This window comes from Trifolium pratense, linkage group LG4 (genome assembly GCF_020283565.1).
Source record: "Trifolium pratense cultivar HEN17-A07 linkage group LG4, ARS_RC_1.1, whole genome shotgun sequence".
NCBI lineage: Eukaryota > Viridiplantae > Streptophyta > Magnoliopsida > Fabales > Fabaceae > Trifolium > Trifolium pratense.
This window is the reverse complement of record NC_060062.1, coordinates 232,345-250,323: the sequence shown is the minus strand read 5'-3', so window position 1 is coordinate 250,323 and position 17,979 is coordinate 232,345. Positions and strand designations below refer to the sequence as shown.

The 17,979-nt window shown below is 34.6% G+C and overlaps 1 protein-coding gene, 2 long non-coding RNA genes, 1 other non-coding gene and 1 pseudogene across 9 annotated transcripts; 1 reads left to right on the top strand and 4 right to left on the bottom strand.

The window, feature by feature from the left end:
* The first annotated feature begins 1,987 nt into the window (after window positions 1–1,987).
* Window positions 1,988–2,061, top strand: TRNAI-AAU. Its single transcript has one exon. It is a non-coding gene; the product is annotated as a tRNA-Ile (tRNA).
* Window positions 2,062–3,413: 1,352 nt separating this feature from the next.
* LOC123920541 lies at window positions 3,414–5,537 on the bottom strand. Its single transcript, XR_006813720.1, has 5 exons — window positions 5,423–5,537; window positions 4,466–4,557; window positions 4,305–4,367; window positions 3,972–4,047; window positions 3,414–3,733 (listed from the first exon to the last, which is right to left on the bottom strand). It is a non-coding gene; the product is annotated as an uncharacterized LOC123920541 (long non-coding RNA).
* Window positions 5,538–6,879: 1,342 nt separating this feature from the next.
* On the bottom strand, window positions 6,880–8,449 carry LOC123920504 (annotated as a pseudogene).
* A 1,597-nt stretch (window positions 8,450–10,046) lies between these two features.
* LOC123920527 lies at window positions 10,047–15,496 on the bottom strand. 5 transcript variants are annotated; one of them, XM_045972793.1, is made up of 15 exons: window positions 15,363–15,496; window positions 14,304–14,435; window positions 14,092–14,187; window positions 13,836–13,991; window positions 13,631–13,726; window positions 13,371–13,526; window positions 13,166–13,261; window positions 12,906–13,061; window positions 12,554–12,781; window positions 12,334–12,429; window positions 12,065–12,220; window positions 10,922–11,011; window positions 10,661–10,816; window positions 10,442–10,537; window positions 10,047–10,364 (listed from the first exon to the last, which is right to left on the bottom strand). In XM_045972793.1, exons 2-15 carry the CDS (start codon window positions 14,418–14,420, stop codon window positions 10,326–10,328), a joined length of 1,734 nt encoding a protein of 577 aa, XP_045828749.1. In that variant the 5' UTR covers window positions 14,421–14,435; window positions 15,363–15,496; the 3' UTR covers window positions 10,047–10,325. The 5 variants fall into 5 exon arrangements, with proteins under 5 accessions (XP_045828749.1, XP_045828748.1, XP_045828747.1 ...); XM_045972792.1 differs by having other exon boundaries at window positions 14,304–14,441; window positions 15,400–15,483; XM_045972791.1 differs by lacking the exon at window positions 15,363–15,496 and having other exon boundaries at window positions 14,304–14,908.
* A 934-nt stretch (window positions 15,497–16,430) lies between these two features.
* LOC123920542 lies at window positions 16,431–17,813 on the bottom strand. Of its 2 annotated transcripts, XR_006813721.1 has the most exons (4): window positions 17,724–17,813; window positions 17,484–17,630; window positions 17,009–17,248; window positions 16,431–16,880 (listed from the first exon to the last, which is right to left on the bottom strand). It is a non-coding gene; the product is annotated as an uncharacterized LOC123920542 (long non-coding RNA). The 2 variants fall into 2 exon arrangements; XR_006813722.1 differs by lacking the exon at window positions 17,724–17,813 and having other exon boundaries at window positions 17,009–17,160; window positions 17,484–17,714.
* Between the last annotated feature and the right edge of the window lie 166 nt (window positions 17,814–17,979).

Genomic DNA, 17,979 nt, shown 5'->3' with positions numbered 1-17,979 from the left:
TTTGGTAGTAATTAATTTGATTATATTAGAAGTAGATATAAAATACTGAGATACGAGGTGGAAATCAATACCTATGTATAAAGAGGATACAAAAAAATTTGGTGTGAACTTTTCATAATAACAACAATACCCTTAATTTTTTTTTTGGGCAGCAAAAAACTTTTATTAACAAACTCACCATAACATAAGACGCGTCTTTTTTTTTAGCTGTAAAAATCTTTTATTAACAAACTCACCAAAACATAAGGCAAAATAGAAAATGTGGATCACACAAACTGACACTGGCCGCTAATAATAATAATAATAATAATATGACAAAAAACTTTTTGGATTATGATGAGATTATTTGTTAGAGATTTGTTTGTTTGTTTGATGAGGATAAAGAGGATGATATTATTGTTTGGGAGATTATGTGAGAAAATATAGGGATATTTAGATATAAAATAAATTTAGTACTAGAATCTGTTTTTTTTTCAAAAAAAAAAACTGAAAATTAGTGGGCCGGTCCATCGGGCCATATAGGCTTTTACTTATTGGGCCGGGCTAGGCGGGCTGGGCCACGAAGTTAACGGGCCAGGCCGGGCCAGGCCCTTTATATGAACGGGCCCCCTTGGGCCGGGTCGGGCTGGACCGGGCCGACCCCTTTGACAGCTCTAGTTTTGATAAAGTTTTATAAGTAAAGGATAGGAATGTCAATTACAACAACTTGTGTTATTTTAATTTTAAAATTGAATTTTGTGCTAGATGTCAAATGAAATTTTAAAAATTTCACTTGTGTGCCTTGACAAAAGAGGTGAGATAGTTTGTTTGGTTTGTAAATAAAAAATATATATAGTGAGACGCATATCAAATTTGTGTTTATGTGATGATTAATCGAGATGAGTAGAAAATGGAGTGTGGTCGGAGTCAACTATGTGATTTATCTTCTTTTTTTTCAGGTCAAACATTTTATATGAGTCTTGGAAGGAATTATCAAATTTTGTTGTGTATCTTAGATATACCGAGAATAATTGATGATTCTTTGGCATCGGTGTTAAAAGTCTCACATCGGTTGAAAGATGATCTGACTAAGTGTTTATAAACTAGAGGCAATCATCATCTTACAAGTCAGTTTTGTAAGGATGAGTTAGACACACTACTCATTTCTAAGAATCGGCTTATCACACAATAGCTTGTAGATTTTGCAATGACTTCGTGGAGCATATGGCGCAAACGAAATCTCTCCAACTCTGTGTGAACAAATTGAACAGGTTAAACAAATGTTGGAATGTACAACAATTTTTATGACGAAACAAAAAGAATGTATGGGAGCATGCCTCACCGACAACAAAAGCTACAATTTTATCTTAGCTATGACAATATATAATTAGCCGATGATGACATCACCAGAGACGGAAGCATAGAGTTTGCATCAAGGTTTACAATTGCAAGTATTGGATACCACAAAGTTATTTTTAAGATGGATTGCAAAGTTTTTGTTGAGGATGCGAACAATTTTAGAATTAATCACTTATTGTTGAACCTTCATTCCTACAATTACATTTTAGTTTATTTTGTTAAGCGTCAAACAAATAGTAGTGCTTATGCAGTTTTATCTAATACTTCTCGTGATAGTTTGAATTATTTATTTATTTGGTGTTATTTCTACTTATATTGTTACTTTTTTCTTAGTGTCGAATCTCAACCGAATACCATGAAATTGAAGAAACAACCCTCAATCAAGTGACCTCTCGAGACATATGCTATATTGTTAGTTTTAGTATGAATGAAATAATATAAATTTGCTTGTGTAAAAATAATTGTTTTATTTGAATATGTTGTTTGTTGGGTATATATATTTTTATTTTACCAAATAATAACCGTCCATATGCTTATTAAATTATTCTCCTATTTTTGGGTTTATTAAATTATTGTATACTATACTTTCATACATTTCATTTATAAAATACACGATAAAAAGCGAAACAACAAATTTAGTATCATTATCGGCCCATTAGCTCAGTTGGTTAGAGCGTCGTGCTAATAACGCGAAGATCGCACGTTCGAGACCTGCATGGGCCATTTTTAACCTTTTTAATAACAAATACCACTATTTTATGACTTAACCTATAAGAGTAGTACTATAGTTTAATTGGATGCCTGTATATATAATTTTACACCGTTAACACATAAATTAATTCTTATTTATATATCATTAGTTCAACTGTGGTTGAACATATTGAATCCATTAAACTATCAATCAAATGTTTCACTAGTTTTACCTCCACTCCATTTTTTAACATTGCATTCACACTTAATGTTTTTATTATTTACTTGTAGTTATCTAATTGAATTATGATATGGAGGTAGTTGGATGTTCAATTAGATATGGAGCAAAGTAATGTAACGTCTGCCTAAAAAAATGTAATGTCATCATCTTAAAACATGTTGCATTTAAGGGTGACACGTTGTCAAATATTGTTCATTCATTCATAGAACATATGCTAAGTATTTATCATCTACAAAACATCTAATCACAAAAATATTCAATTACTTGTTTTTTATTGTCATGTTGGTGGTAGGTTATACGTGAGTGTAATGTCTTTTTCGATTTGGTTAGCATGTATGTGGTCAATTTAAAGAGTGTATTAGGCTACACAATTTGAAATATGTATATGTATTGACAGTGTGATTGTATATGTTTTGTTTCACCCTTAAATATGTCATTCAATCCTTTCTTTCGGATGAAAGAATCAGGCCGAACCACTGTTGAATTTTCGGCTGCTGCCAAGGAGCTACTCTCTCCCTCCACTCCAGGATGGCGAGCTTATATCTCTCGATAGCTGCATTGGATCTTTTCTAAAAGTTGGGCAAGGTGCGAAGCAAAAACTCATATCGTCGTATATCCAAGCAGGCCGGGTACATAAGCCTTCTGATCCTACTTTGTCGTTTACATTATGCCAAAAAGACGGGGAAAATGATCAACTATCACATCGCTTAAGGCGCAAGTCTTTAATAATTTTGTCCTTTAAGACGCCACGTTAAGTTGAAGACTGTATATTGCATAAAAACTATTCTTAATCTCAATTATTAAATAATGCGAGACTTTAAAATGTACAAGAACATTACGTGTCAGTATGTATGTCCATAATGTTGGAAAAAGCTTGGTTTGGAAGTTGGAATTTTGGATGCAAGTTGGTTGTTTTCTCAATGAAAGGGATGTAAAAGAAAGGGACGTGGAAACTAACTAAATAACTAGGACCATACATATCTTAGGCAGGGAATTCAACACCATCTCAGCACTAAACTATAAAAGCTAGTGCCATAATCTACCTAATATTTGTTTTGGTGTCCTTAACCTCATTCAAACTTTATATAAGAAATAAAACCTTGAGTAGATATGGGATAATTTATTTTTACATTGAGAAACATTCCAAAATTATGATGATAATCTTGTAGTGAATAAAAAATTTCGATTATCTATTGAGATTGAGAACAAGGAAAGGAACTATATTATTACAACAAGTTACAACACAACAACTTGCCACAACAATTCCAAGGCATGCAGATTATTCAGTTTAAATGCATAATAATCACTTGTGATAGTAAAATGGAAGGTTGCAAAAAGCTTTCAACAACAATAACACTCATTCAACTCAACAAAGATTCCACAAATAAGTTATTGCTTCACAGTGTATCATCTAAATTCTTGAAAGTTAACATGACCGGTTGCTTGAGCATGCTCCGCTGCTTCCTGAATATATTCACGGAAAAATCAGTACTCAAGTCAGAATCATATAATGAGTGAATCATCGGTTTAGTTACCGCAATAGTAATTTGACTGAAGAATATTCAGTTTTAGAGAGTATTTTGAAACTTCGTTAAATTCGTTTCTAGGGACTAAATAAAGTAGCAAGTAAAATTTCAGGACTGAATTGATGATTCACTCTTATATAACACATAAAGCAAAAAATCAGGTAATGAGGAATGACCTTCTGACCAATAACTCCAATTTGGCATACGCCACAGCGCAGAGTGAAGTTGGTTGTGTCGGTGAATCTCTGTTTCCTGAGAATGAGAATCCATAATATTAGCACTGGTAAGGGATACCGAAAGCATAAATAATTCGGAGAGGCAACTTAACATGATGATAACCAAACTAAGTTGAGTAGAAACTTTCAAAAAAAGAACACCATGCAACACAACCAAACACTTACACGAAACAAAATGAAATAGCAGTAATTCACTTTTCAAGCCAGGATAAAAATGTGTGAAGCAAGAGAACCAATCAAGGAGTATAATTTATGGTATATGAAATTACATACAGCTAAAGCATCGTAGTGGAGACCATCATAAATCAGCATCACTCTTTCAGAATAGTTACCTTCCTGTCAAAAGTATTTGGCAAAAAAAGAAGACGGAAAAGTTCAGTTACAAGAGCTTAACAAAACTTGAGAACATATAGAACTGCATCAAAGTGTCTAACCTGACCATACAAATCACACCGCGTTGTCTGAATATCATATGCTGCAATCTCGCGTCCATAATAATCTGCTAATATTGAAAGTTCAATTGCACCTTCACAATGGAATATAGCTTCATTAGCACATCAATGTTCAAAGTCAAAACTAATGCAAAAACTAATAGTATTTTACTGCTAAATTTTCTGACTGAAGAGTTTAAAATGCCCTTTGAAACTCATTTTACGATCATCAACCACAAAATCCAGACCGACAAAACTATTAGTACTCCATTGCCTTATTCAAAAAATTAGTACTTCATTGCTAGAACAAAAACAACTGAAGTTTAATTACGATTATTGCAGAACATTGTCTAGTTTATCCAGATGTTCAGATATGGAATTCCTAATTTATTCTTTATACATCTTAAGATTTGAGAAAAAGAATCTAATGCACTCGTTAGTACTTGGTATATATTTATGTTGGCAAAGTTTATCAAAAGCCAAAATGTAAGGATTATAGAATCTAAAACAACCTAAATTTGAGGCCCATATCATACTAGAACATCGAAAGTAGCAGTTTCAACTTGCAAAACAAATATTAATAACTATTTCCTAAGGCTTCTATGGTACTTCAAAGTTGAGTTTTTGCAAAAGAAAATCATTCAAATGTACATTCATTTATTTATTAAGGATTCTTCTTAAAATTCTGCGCGTATTATACATGACTAAAAACTAAATATACTTCATGGGTTTTATAGTCCAGCCAAACATACATGTCAGTGTATTTCTAGTTTTCTAACAAACTTAACAAGCCAGAATCAAAGTTTACATAATGATTACCCTATATCTGGTTTTCTACTAGAGAACCTAATTGACACAACATGCATTGAAATGAATCATTCACATAAACCTGTATCTGGTATTCACTCTTTGCATATTCATCGCAAATTAAATACAAAAAACATAGACAAAATAAACTACCTGTCTCAACTCAGCAGCTTTGGTTTGGTCCCAATCCATAACATATCTACAAATAGCAAACATAACAAAAATGAATAAAAGAATATTACAAGAGAAACTATTTGTGCACTATTTACACTTTAGGTTGAAAGTGTTGCCCTAACACATGTCAATGTACGACACCAACACAAGACATGCACATAGGTTACATTTAATCACTATCATTCTCTTAAATTATTATTGATATTGATATCCAAGTGCCCGTGTCAATGTTGTGTCCGGTGTGCATGTCTATATCGATGCTTAAATTAAGCAAACATAACAAAAATGTTGTTGGGTAAAAGGTGTGATCCGTATATTATTCATGATAGGCAAATGCCTTATATAGACTTTACACGTACTAGCTTGTTACACAAGCACTTATAAACACACTTGGCTAAGGACCTATGTACACTATGAACCAGACATCAGACCCTGCATCAGTCCTAACAACCCGTAGTACATAATGTACTAACATTCTGTGCAGCATCTGTCCTAACAAATGTCAATGTACGACACCAACACAACACTGGCACACAGGTTACATTTAATCACTATCATATTCTTAAATTATCCTCGATATCGATGTCTAAGTGTCCATGTCAGTGTTGTGTCCGGTTTGCATCTCTACACCGATGCTTCATAGTTTATACAAAGCTGATGCTATAAAGATACTCACCCAACTTCATTCAGAAGGAATAACCCTTCTCACAACAACACCTTCCATGATGATAACTAGTAACCTGAAAATCAATCACAAACACAATCATGGTTCAAAATTCAAATGAACTATTAATCTATATAAAAATATAAACTTTATTTAACATCTTTCTCCAACAATTCAATATGAAGCAACCCATTATTCTCAATTTGATAATTAACAACAAATTAAGAAGAAAACCTAAAATTCAACAAAAAAAAAAAACAGTGAATTTTGATTGCTACCTCCGATAGATATGCCTGTAGCATTTCATATTTGCCTGATATTCTTCTGGTATAGTGAAGGAACCTGCCGTAATGCAGAGTTTGCAGAGCCAAAACAAAAAGGAGGAAGATAAAAGTCCCAAGAAGTTTCAGCACTAGATGCCATGTTTGATATGTGAAAATACATCAAGAGAAAGAAACTCTCCATTTATATCGAGTCAGAATGAATTATTACAATGATATAAGATGCCTCTTTAGATAGGAAGCCACAACTGATAGAACTGATGTAACAAAACTATAGAAGCCGCAGCTTCCGCCTTGACTGGGCGGTGCTCTGACCAATTGAACTACAATCCAACTATTCAGACGGTTAAGTTAATTACAACGGAAAAGATGCCTTGTAATTAACTGAGCTACTCCAATGATATTATTATACACGATATTTCCATCTAGACAATGCAGTTGTTTTTACACTTCGTTCTTAAAGTCACTAAGGATAATTAGGAACATAGATATATCCAAACTTTCTAGCATTTCATTATTCATGATGTTATCATCTAAGTACAAATGGTCTCCGTGTCATTAAGTTTATGAAGTTTATACTGATTATATTTTTCCAGCTTATACTACTCATCAAGCAAAATGACTTTGACAGAAATGCTGAGGGCTTTGTACAAATTTATAATAAAATACATAATGATTCTTTTCTAACAAAAACAAAATTGTTCTACATTAAGGTTTCTAAGAAGGGAATATGGCCAACTGCGGTTTCCATAACTCACTCCGCAAGAAAATCCACAATCGTTGCCGTCAAAGTTTCCTTATCCACTTAATTGTTAAAAGATACTTGTCTTTTGAATGACATTGAGCATCATCCTATGCAAAAGCAGTGTGCTGTTGAAGATCTTGAAGCCAATCAGAAGGCCACCAATCTGGTTTACTAGCGACAACCTTCACATCCTTTTGTCCTTGAATGGAGAAGGCAGTGGAACGCTTTAAGGCTTCCACCAGCCGCAAGAGTACCAACCCACGACATCCCAGGGCAGTAGTCACTAAACCAGCCTTTTTCCCAGATCCTGTGTTTACTACTTCGGAGCCAGGAATGACCCTGTTTATGATTTCTGGAATAGCAGAAACAAAAGGCTCAGAATTCATTCATCATAATATAAAATCGGGCAATAGATATCATCATAATACTAAAGAAGACAACTACTAATTACCTTTCCCATCATTATCTTGAAACCTTAGAGGAACTAATCGCTTCCGAATCACCCCTGTGTGGTGCGTATGTGCTACCAGTTCTTGGCCCACATAGCAACCTTTGTCAACGCTGATTGCATTAAGGCCAACAAGATTATGAACCTTTTGGAATCTCAGTTGATCCTTCTGCTACTCCCTTCTCTATTCTCCACATAAGGTAATTCTGTTCATCAGTCTCTTTGTCAGCCTTAATTAGAGGTGCTGAAACACAAAGGAATTAGTAAGACCAAATTATTTATAAACGATTACAGCCAAAAAATCTAATTAGCCAGCAAAGGGGTGGATACTAACAAATGATATTTGATGGGAAGATCCCTCTGAAACCAAGACAGGCCAATCTAGGATCTTTAAACCATTGCCAGCCAAGATTACCCCCATGAGAAGATGATATTGCAGCACCATCCTCACCAGCTCCCCACCCAACAGATGCTGCTTCTGGTTCTTCTACATCCGAGGAATGCTCAGAAGGCCCAAAATCATAACGCTGCCAACACGAGAATTCGCTAGCAACATTAACAATTTAAACCTTCGACCTCACCCGATATCGCTAGCAACCTTTGAAATGGATGATATCTCCTACAATTTCTACTTAATAAATTTTGCTTATTGTGCAAGTTATTGGAACTATCTTACTACAATTTTCTTGTTTTGCAACTTATAGGTCTAAACACATGAACAAGTGGAAATGAGCATTTTTTAGGCTCAATTTGACAAATATTCAAGCATGACATCATATGTGCTCTAAAGGGACACTTCCTTTATGAAGGGATAGCCGAAAGGGAAGCCAAATGTGTTAATTTTGTGCATAATGACATTTTTAGCCATTACACTTTGATTAAATGAGTGAAAAACCAAATCAAGCATTAGAGACCTATCTCGGGCGTGACAGCCTTAAACGGTCGTAACAGACCAAGAAAATGAGAGATGTTACTCTGAAGCAATTGTCACGGCCATGACAGTCTTTGAACTCATCAGATGTCAGGTTTGGAATAGGATTTGCTGCAGTGCAGTTTGGTGGATTTAAAGTAATTGTGAGAGATGCTTTTTTTTGGACAGGAGAGAGAAAAGTGATTTCAACAAAATTAATAAAATGGAGTGACTTTGTGTGCTAAATGCAGGAAACTGCACCAAAATTTAACAGCAAGGAATCCTCATCCGTCAGTTTTGGCTCTTTGTATTCCCACTTCTGTGGCACTAATGTGTAGTTATTGTGACCTTATCATTATTGTCTACGTTTTCTGATCATTGGGAGGCCACATATATATATAGTCTCATTGGCTTTTTATAACTCAGATTTCACAACTTGTAACATTGCAAAGTATCAAATAAAGTCTTTTGTTTATTTTCAGTTTGTTCTTGTTATTGTTCATATTCATATATTCATAGCATAGTGTCACCATGTCAAGGTGTGAATAGCCCAACCACACCTTGAGGTTATGGAGATCATTTTATAACATAACCTCTTAAACCTTTTCATATGTGTGAATGTTGCTGATGGTTTACTAGCAATAATTATCACACTTTGCAGCTGTTCTTCATTATAAATCTCGAAGTATTTGGTAAAGTATCGAAAGGTGAAGCTGGTACTTTGATTCTCTGCAATTTGTGATCGATGTCTTCGTATGTCTTTGTGGAGGGACTGTTTGGCACACTTGGGCTCTCCAGTTTGGTGACAAGGACGTAAGCTTTGCAAGCATGGAGGTGTTGGGGTGCTAAGGTGTTTGGCTACGACGGACTGGCGTGCTTGACAACCGCGGTGACAATGACAGATGTTTCACAATGCTAAAGTACCTTTTTTACTTGCTTTTAAGAATATAGGTTTTCACATAACATAAACACATGAGGGAAGGAAACACATGAGAAAAATCAATCAATCACCGATGCTAGCTTGTGCTTGACAACCGCGGTGACAATGACAGATGTTTCACAATGCTAAAGTACCTTTTTTACTTGCTTTTAAGAATATAGGTTTTCACATAACATAAACACATGAGGGAAGGAAACACATGAGAAAAATCAATCAATCACCGATGCTAGCTTGTTTTGATCACTAAAAACCTAAAAACAATCGTCATAATCATCACCACTTCTCTAAACTTCTCATATAAATTTCCTTGAATCAAATTATACACTGTTACTCATTAGTCCCTATGAATTCGATACTCTTTTTATTACGACGACATATTTGTGCACTTGCGAGCATGCCATGTTTTTGGCGCCGTTGAAGTTTGCTCAAGGGATTCTCCCACTTGGAATTATTTATGAAGAGAAATGAAAATAACAAAGAATACCTTTCTACCTTACCTATTGGTATGAGAAAGAGCGATCCCATCCCGCTCTATGAAACAATGATTCTAAACCAATAAAGAACACCAATAAATTTTTTTTTCGCCTAGAAAATTAGAAGATCCCGGTAGCATCATCATCCCAAGCATAGTAGGTACGGTTAAGATAGAAAAATGCCCTTTGCGACAGTGGAACAAGTTAAAATGTGATACCACTCTCACTTTGGCTTGTGGTGCTACACATTGCAAGAGCACAATCTAGCATTTTCCTAAATTAAATGACTAAACCACATTTTCACAGAATAGGCAGGATTCAGACAAGTACTACTTGCAACTTGCTATCTTAATATCACACAAGTACCTACAACACTTTAACAAGGTCCAGCAGTGTTAGCTAGGTAGCAGCATTCAGACTTCTAGAGAGATGTGCCATAAGAACCTGTGTTGGTTATATTCTACAGGAAAAAAAAAGAATAGTTCTCAGCATAACCTTGAAATCACTAATCAACTGCTGTAGAAAAATCTACAGTACCTGTCGTTTCACTTTTTCTGTGACTATTCTAAGCATCTGCTCCCCCAAAATGCCTTTCATGACCGACACAAAAGTATGCTCGGGTATTTCACCTCTCTATAACAAATGACACAAAAAAGTTAATAATATGGCAAAGCTTTGCACCACAAACTTAAATAGTTTTTAGCACATAAGAGAGGGAAAAAGAAATGACAGAGAGGGGGAGGGGGGCTAACTGACCTTGTATTTGTCAAAAAAAACTTCAAGTTCAATGGCTTTGTCTGGGTCAATTTGGGAAATCAATAAAGGGATCAGCTGGTCAAATGGCAACACCAGTTCACTGGAATTGATTTGGGTTCTAGGCTGTTTGTTGACTGGGAACAGCTGACTTCTTTTCTACAAGAGAAAAAATATAGTTCTTAACATAACCTTGAAATCAATAATGAATTGCCTTATAGAAAAATCATCAGCAACGCTGCATAAACCATCCAATCTACCTACCCGTTGTTTCACTTTTGCTGATCTAAGCATCTGCTCCCCCAAAATGCCTTTCATAAAAGGAACAAAAGTATGCTCGCCTATTTGACCTCTCTAGAACAAATGACACAAAAAAGTTAGTATTATGGCAAGAGTAATGCTAGGGTCACACCCTCTAGCACACTCTTTAAACACACCCCAATCTTCTAAAGCCACGTCATTTCCTCTTTATGTTTCTTTACCGGAAAACTGGTTTTCCAAGTTGATAACATGATTTTTTTTTAACATAACTATGAAAAAAAAAAACACCATGATATCGTAGTGTTCTCCAATCTCTAAAAACTCTATAGATCCAACCAATTTGTACTCCATTAATTCAGTCACCTTCTTGTGCTCCATTAACTCGGTCACCTTCCTCTTACCCCTTTCATTTCTTGTTTACGCTCACAGATTTGAGAAAAAAGAGTGTATTTTTTTTTCCAATTCTCTTTATTTGTTCTTACCCTTTAAATGATTCTGGGTTTTAATCGTTTTATTCTATTCGGAATTGGATTGTTTTGTGTTCTTAAAGATAGATGACCTTTTTCTATGAAAGATTGATCTGGGTAAATTTATGTGGGTTGTTTTAGATTTCAATCGAGTACAAAAACTTAATCACACAACCCTCTTAGAAAAAGATTGTTGGTCCATTGGGTGAAAAAAATATGGTTTTAGATTTTAATTGATGAAAATGATCAATTTCAACCACACCCGCCTCTATGCGAGATCGACAACCGCCGAGTCTCTGTCACTACGAGGACATTCGTCACCCCAGATCTGATAGTGTCTTCCTTGGATTTGTCGTCGCCCTCTGTTTGCATCTGAACATTTTATGCAAAGCTCATCGTCATCGTCTTCAAAGTTGAAGACAGCAACAACATCAACGCTTCCTTACCCTTTTGGAAAAAGATTTTTGCTTTTTTTTAGTAGTGAACCTGCTGAACCGGTAACCAAGTTTGGGGGTTTAAAAAATAGGTGACGTGGTCCAATAGTTAAGAGAGTGTTAAAAGGAGTGTGTTCCTAGCATTACTCTTATGGCAAAGCCTTGAACCACAAACTTAAATAGTTTTTAGCATAGAAGATAGGGAAAACAAAATGACAGTGAAACTGGTTTGGGGGGTAACAGACCTTATATTTGTCGAATAAAGTTTGAAGTCCAATGGCTTTGTCTGGGTCAATATGGGAAATCAAGAAAGGAAACAGCTGGTCAAATCGCAATACCCGTTCACTGGAATTGATTTGGACTCTAGGGTGTTCGTTGACTGGGACCAGCAGATTTGTTTTCTACAAGGGAAAAAATATTGTTCTTAACATATTAAGATAACCTTGAAATCAATATTGAATTGGCTTATAGAAAAATCACCAGTAACGCTGCATAAACCATCTACTATACCTACCTGTTGTTTCAGTATTGCTTCTACTGATCTAAGCTTCTCCTCCCCCACAATGCCTTTCATAAACGATACAAAATCATACTTGGGTATTTCACCTCTCTAGAACAAATGAGACAAAAGAGTTAGTAATATGCCAAAGCCTTGCACCACAAACTCAAATAATTTTTAACACGGAAGAGAGGGAAAGGGAAATGATAGTGAAACCGGTTTGGAGTTAACAGACCTTATATTTGTCGAATGAAGCTTGAATTTCATTGGCTTTGTCTTTGTGAATTTCGGGAAACAAGAAAGGGAACATCTGGTCAAATGGCACCACAGGCAAACTAAAACTGATTTGGGTTCTAAACAGTTCATTGACCTGTTGCAGTTTTTCTGATGCTGATAAAAGCAGCTCCTCCCCCACAATGTCTTTCATAAGCGAGTAAAAAGTATTTCTGGGTATTTCATCTCTCTATAACAAATGACACAAAAGAGTTAGTAATATGGCAAAGCCTCGCACCACAAACTTAAATAATTTTTAACATAAAAGAGAGGGGAAAAGACATTATAGTGAAACCGGTTTCGGGGTAACAGACCTTATATTTGTCAAATAAATCTTTAAGTTCACCGGCTTTGTCTTGGTCAATTTCGTGAAACAAGAAAGGGAACATCTGGTCATATGGCACCACAGGCATTGTAAAATTGATTTGGGTTCTAGGCTGTTCATTGACTGTGACTGGTAGATATCTTTTCTGCAAAGGGAAAAAGTGGTTCTTAACATAAACATGAAATGAATATTCAACTGTCTAATAGAAAAATCATTAGCAACACTGCATACACCATCTACTTGACCTACCTGTTGTTTCAGTTTGGCTTCTGCTGATCTAAGCTTCTCCTCTCCCGCAATGCCTTTCATTAGCGATACAAAATCATACTTGGGTATTTCACCTCTCTAGAACAAATGAGACAAAAAAGTTAGTAATATGGCAAACTCAAATAATTTTTAACACAGAAGAGAGAGAAAAAGAAATGATAGTGAAACCGGTTTGACTGTAACAAACCTTATATTTGTCAAATAAAGCTTGAATTTCTTTGGCTTCGTCGTTGTGAATTTCGGGAAACAAGAAAGGGAACATCTGGTCATATGGCATCACAGGCATTGTAAAATTGATTTGGGTTCTAGGCTGTTCATTGACTGTGACTGGTAGATATCTTTTCTGCAAAGGGAAAAAGTGGTTCTTAACATAAACATGAAATGAATATTCAACTGTCTAATAGAAAAATCATTAGCAACACTGCATACACCATCTACTTGACCTACCTGTTGTTTCAGTTTTGCTTCTGCTGATCTAAGCTTCTCCTCTCCCGCAATGTCTTTCATAAGCGATACAAAATCATACTTGGGTATTTCACCTCTCTAGAACAAATGAGACAAAAAAGTTAGTAATATGGCAAACTCAAATAATTTCTAACACAGAAGAGAGAGAAAAAGAAATGATAGTGAAACCGGCTTAGGGGTAACAGACCTTATATTTGTCAAATAAAGCTTGAATTTCTTTGGCTTTGTCGTTGTGAATTTCGGGAAACAAGAAAGGGAACATCTGGTCATATGGCAGCACAGGTAACCTAGAACTGATTTGGGTTTTAGACTGTTCATTGACTGTGAGCGGTAGAATTCTTTTCTACAAGGGAAAAAATCAGTTCTTAACATAAACATGAAATGAATATTCAACTGTCTTCTAGAAAAATCATCAGCAACACTGCATAAACCATGTACTCTACCTTTCGCATTTGTATTAATGCTGATAAAACTTGTTGATCATCCCCCACAATCTCAACCAAAAGCCTTACAAAAACATACTTGGGTATTTCATCTCTCTAGAACAAATGACACAAAAGAGTTGGTAATATAATATGGCAAAGCCTTAAATAATTTTTAACACAGAAGAGAGGGAAAAAGAAATTAGAGTGAAACCAGTTTGGGCGTAACGGACCTTATATTTGTCGAATAAAGCTTGAAGTTCTTTGGCTTTGTCTGGGTGATCATAAATCAAGTAAGGGAACATCAGGTCATATGGCACCGTGGGTATCCTAGATTTGAGGCGGTCCATAGTATTTTAAACCAACTGCAATTGAGACATTAACATAAAAGAAGCATCTTAAGTATATGCATTTGGTTATAGGTATGAATTCATTTCAGGATCATTTGTTCCAAGTCTAAAACATCTAGAACCACTTGACTAATAGAATTCAAATTATTTATAGCATCTAAAAATATTTTAGCTTTATGACCAAAACATCTGTTAATCTATAAACCACGGTTGAATGAGAAGTTTGGTGCATGGAAACCACAAATCACATAACTAGGGTTAGGGTAAAACGAAAAACACACACAAAATGAAATCAATAGTCAAAATCAAAAGAAAATAATAAACATGAGCATTTAAAAACAATAAACCTAGAACCAAAACATAAAATTGATATCAAATCCAGAAAGAAAAAAAACAAAAGAAATTGAAGGCATGAAAACATATAGGAAGTTAAATGGTGCCATCAACATATGCATTTGGTTTCAGGGTCCATAGTCTAAAACCTATGAATCACATAGGCTGACACGCCGAGGACATGGACACATCGATACCGATAATAGTTTGAAAAAACAACATGATTAAATGTAATCATAAGTGTCGGTGTTGTGTCGGACACTGACGCATGTCGGACACCAGGAAACGCCTAATCCAAAGTGTGTATGTGCTTCATAGTCTAAAACATTTAGAATCCAAATGATTTCATAGCAAAGATCACAAATAATCCGTTAAACATGGTGTGAGAATATTTAAGTTTTTCTTCCGTAACACTTAGGGTTAGGGTAAAACGAAAAACACACACAAAATGAAATCAATAGTCAAAATCGAAAGACAATAATAAACATGAGCATTGAAATGTATAGAACCAAAACATAAATTGATATCAAATCCAAAAACAGAGAAGAAATTGAAGGCATGAAAAAATATAGGAAAAGAACGAACAAACGAACGAACGAAGTCACTCACATAAATTGATAAGCCGAACGCGAGTTCGAATTTCAAACAGACGAAACGGAATTTCAAACAGATGGAGACTTTAGTAGCGTTGGGGTTTTTTATTTTCTGCCTTTTGTTCAACCTATTCTTCTCGCGCTTCAGATAAATAAATAAATAAATAAAATATAATAATAATACAGTAATATTTCATCCGTTTTAAATTACTTATCGTTTAAAAAAAATTAAAAAATTTAAGAAAGTACTATATTTTTACACTTTATTTTTCTATTATACACTTTATTTAATTCACCAATAATTTTATTTTTATTTTTTCTGCGGACACTTTCTCTTTCCATAAATTTAATATATTATGTACCAAAAAAATAAAAAATTAATATGTTATGTAAAAAAAAAAAAAAAAACTTTAGTTTTTAAAATATATATTAAATCTTTTACGGTTTCAACAACTACTACTCCTAACTATTTGAAATTTATATGACGGGTATAACAGACAAAATATAACTTTAAATTATCAAAATGAGTAAGTTGAAACGATAAGTAATTTGAAACCATATGCCGTCTACCTCATAGTGGGATAACACGTATTAGCACACAGGAGTGACTCGTTATATCCCCTTCAAGTTCCCAGTCAGCCTCAAAATTGTTAGATGATTCATGTTTGTATCAAATTTACATCAATCAGTAAAACAACTTGGTACTGAACAACATGCTCGAGGCTAAAGCAAATAGTGCAAGAAAACTTGCAGCACAAGCAATTGCAAACTTAATGATTTCGTTTCTGGTACTAAGTTGTTAAAAATGAATTTGTTCTTCTATGTTGATTTCTGATTCTGAAAAATTATTCACTGATTCTTGATATTGTTTGCCCGATTCTTATCTAATTTGTTGCTATTGTATGTATATATATCGCATTTTTAAAGATAGTTTTATCACATGGAAATTAAGAATGAAAAAGTTGGAGATGATGTGATTGAGATAGAAACTAACAAATTTGGCAACCAAATGTTATTTAAGAAGAAAGGATACTCTCATTATGATAAACTTTGTATAATTTTTGTTGACGCAATTGTACAAGAAAATTTGGTACAAGAAAATGATTAGAATGTACAAGAAAATGTTAGATTTCTCTTTCTCAACTCCCAAATTTGGTAAAAGTGTCAAAAGAATGAAAATATACATTTGTCTGAAGTTAACAGCTAATGAAAAGTTCAGTTCACGGGACATCACATCATCATTTGTCTGAGTGCATACAGTCACTGATTTGTGACTGCATAGAGTTCAGGTCTGTTACAGTGCTATAATGCGGCTATTTGACAACACTTTGTACTAAATAGTATCTTTTGGAACAATAGCAATTTGTTCAAATTGCGCTATGCTATAGCGCTGTGATAGCCGCTATTTGACAAAATAAGTATGTAGTATTTCTTCATGTCCTTCATTATAATGCCATTTCTTAGCCTCTTCGAGGCTCCTGGATATTTCATCCTTCTCTTGTTCACTTGCAAAATTACGGTATTCGTTTAAGAGCTATTCACAAATGCACAAATTATTAAACGCCAGTCAGTCGGTAAAGATAGAACATACACACATAAAGCTAGATATGAAATGTGTGATAAAACCATGTCTGCATCTTATTAAGCTAATGAACCCTATACCTTATTCCTCGTGTCGTAGACGAATGACTCCAAAGTGTTCCCCTTGTTTTTGGTTAACTCCATTGCTACAGCCTGCTGGATTAACTGACGTTCTTTTTCTCGTGCTTCCACGAATTCAGCACCGGTCATTCCTCCGAAGATGTTCTCACTCACTGGTAAATTAAGCCTTCTGTTAGCTTTATCTTTTCTATGATAGTAACATAACACTTTATTTACTCAAATCACCAACATGAATCATATCTGCAATCAAAACAATCTCAACAAGATAAAAATATACTTATACGATTATCACGGATATTTAAAATCAATCGTGATAGACCGAGAGACATGTCATAAGATTCAACATTAAAAATGATCAGATAAAGTTTAGCTATATGATTTTTCATTTTGAAGGATGATTTGCAAGATATCTCTATCATTCGATATATTCTATTATGTTGCATTAAAGATAGGTGTTCATCAACAAAGTACTTACAGAACTATGTGGAGGTTCACTCTTCTGATTGATACTATGTTCATTGACATTTTGATCTGTCTCAGAAATGGGCTCGACATCCATTGTGTCAGAATTTGAATGATTATCACGCGTTGTAACAAAATCTTCCACATGATCCTCGATCAACTGAAGACAAATTAAAGGTTCATGTACATCACTAGATATCTTAGAAAACTGATAATGTAATATTGAGAGATTAAAATTAGGCTTCTTACTTACTGTAGATGATTCGATATTGACAATGCTGTGCAGATTTAGTTGAAATATAACTTCAACTCATGCCTTACTTCCATCGGATTCATGTAAAGGACCAATCTGAATAGAAGTGGCAAACAAATGCATAATCATATAGGAGTCTTTGAGTACTAAAAAGTGAAGTTTAAGACGACAAAATAGTTGGAACACAAACAAGTTTCTTACTGCAGCAATAGCCAAAATAGTTCTAATGGTATCCCACCTAACTACCGGGGCAAAT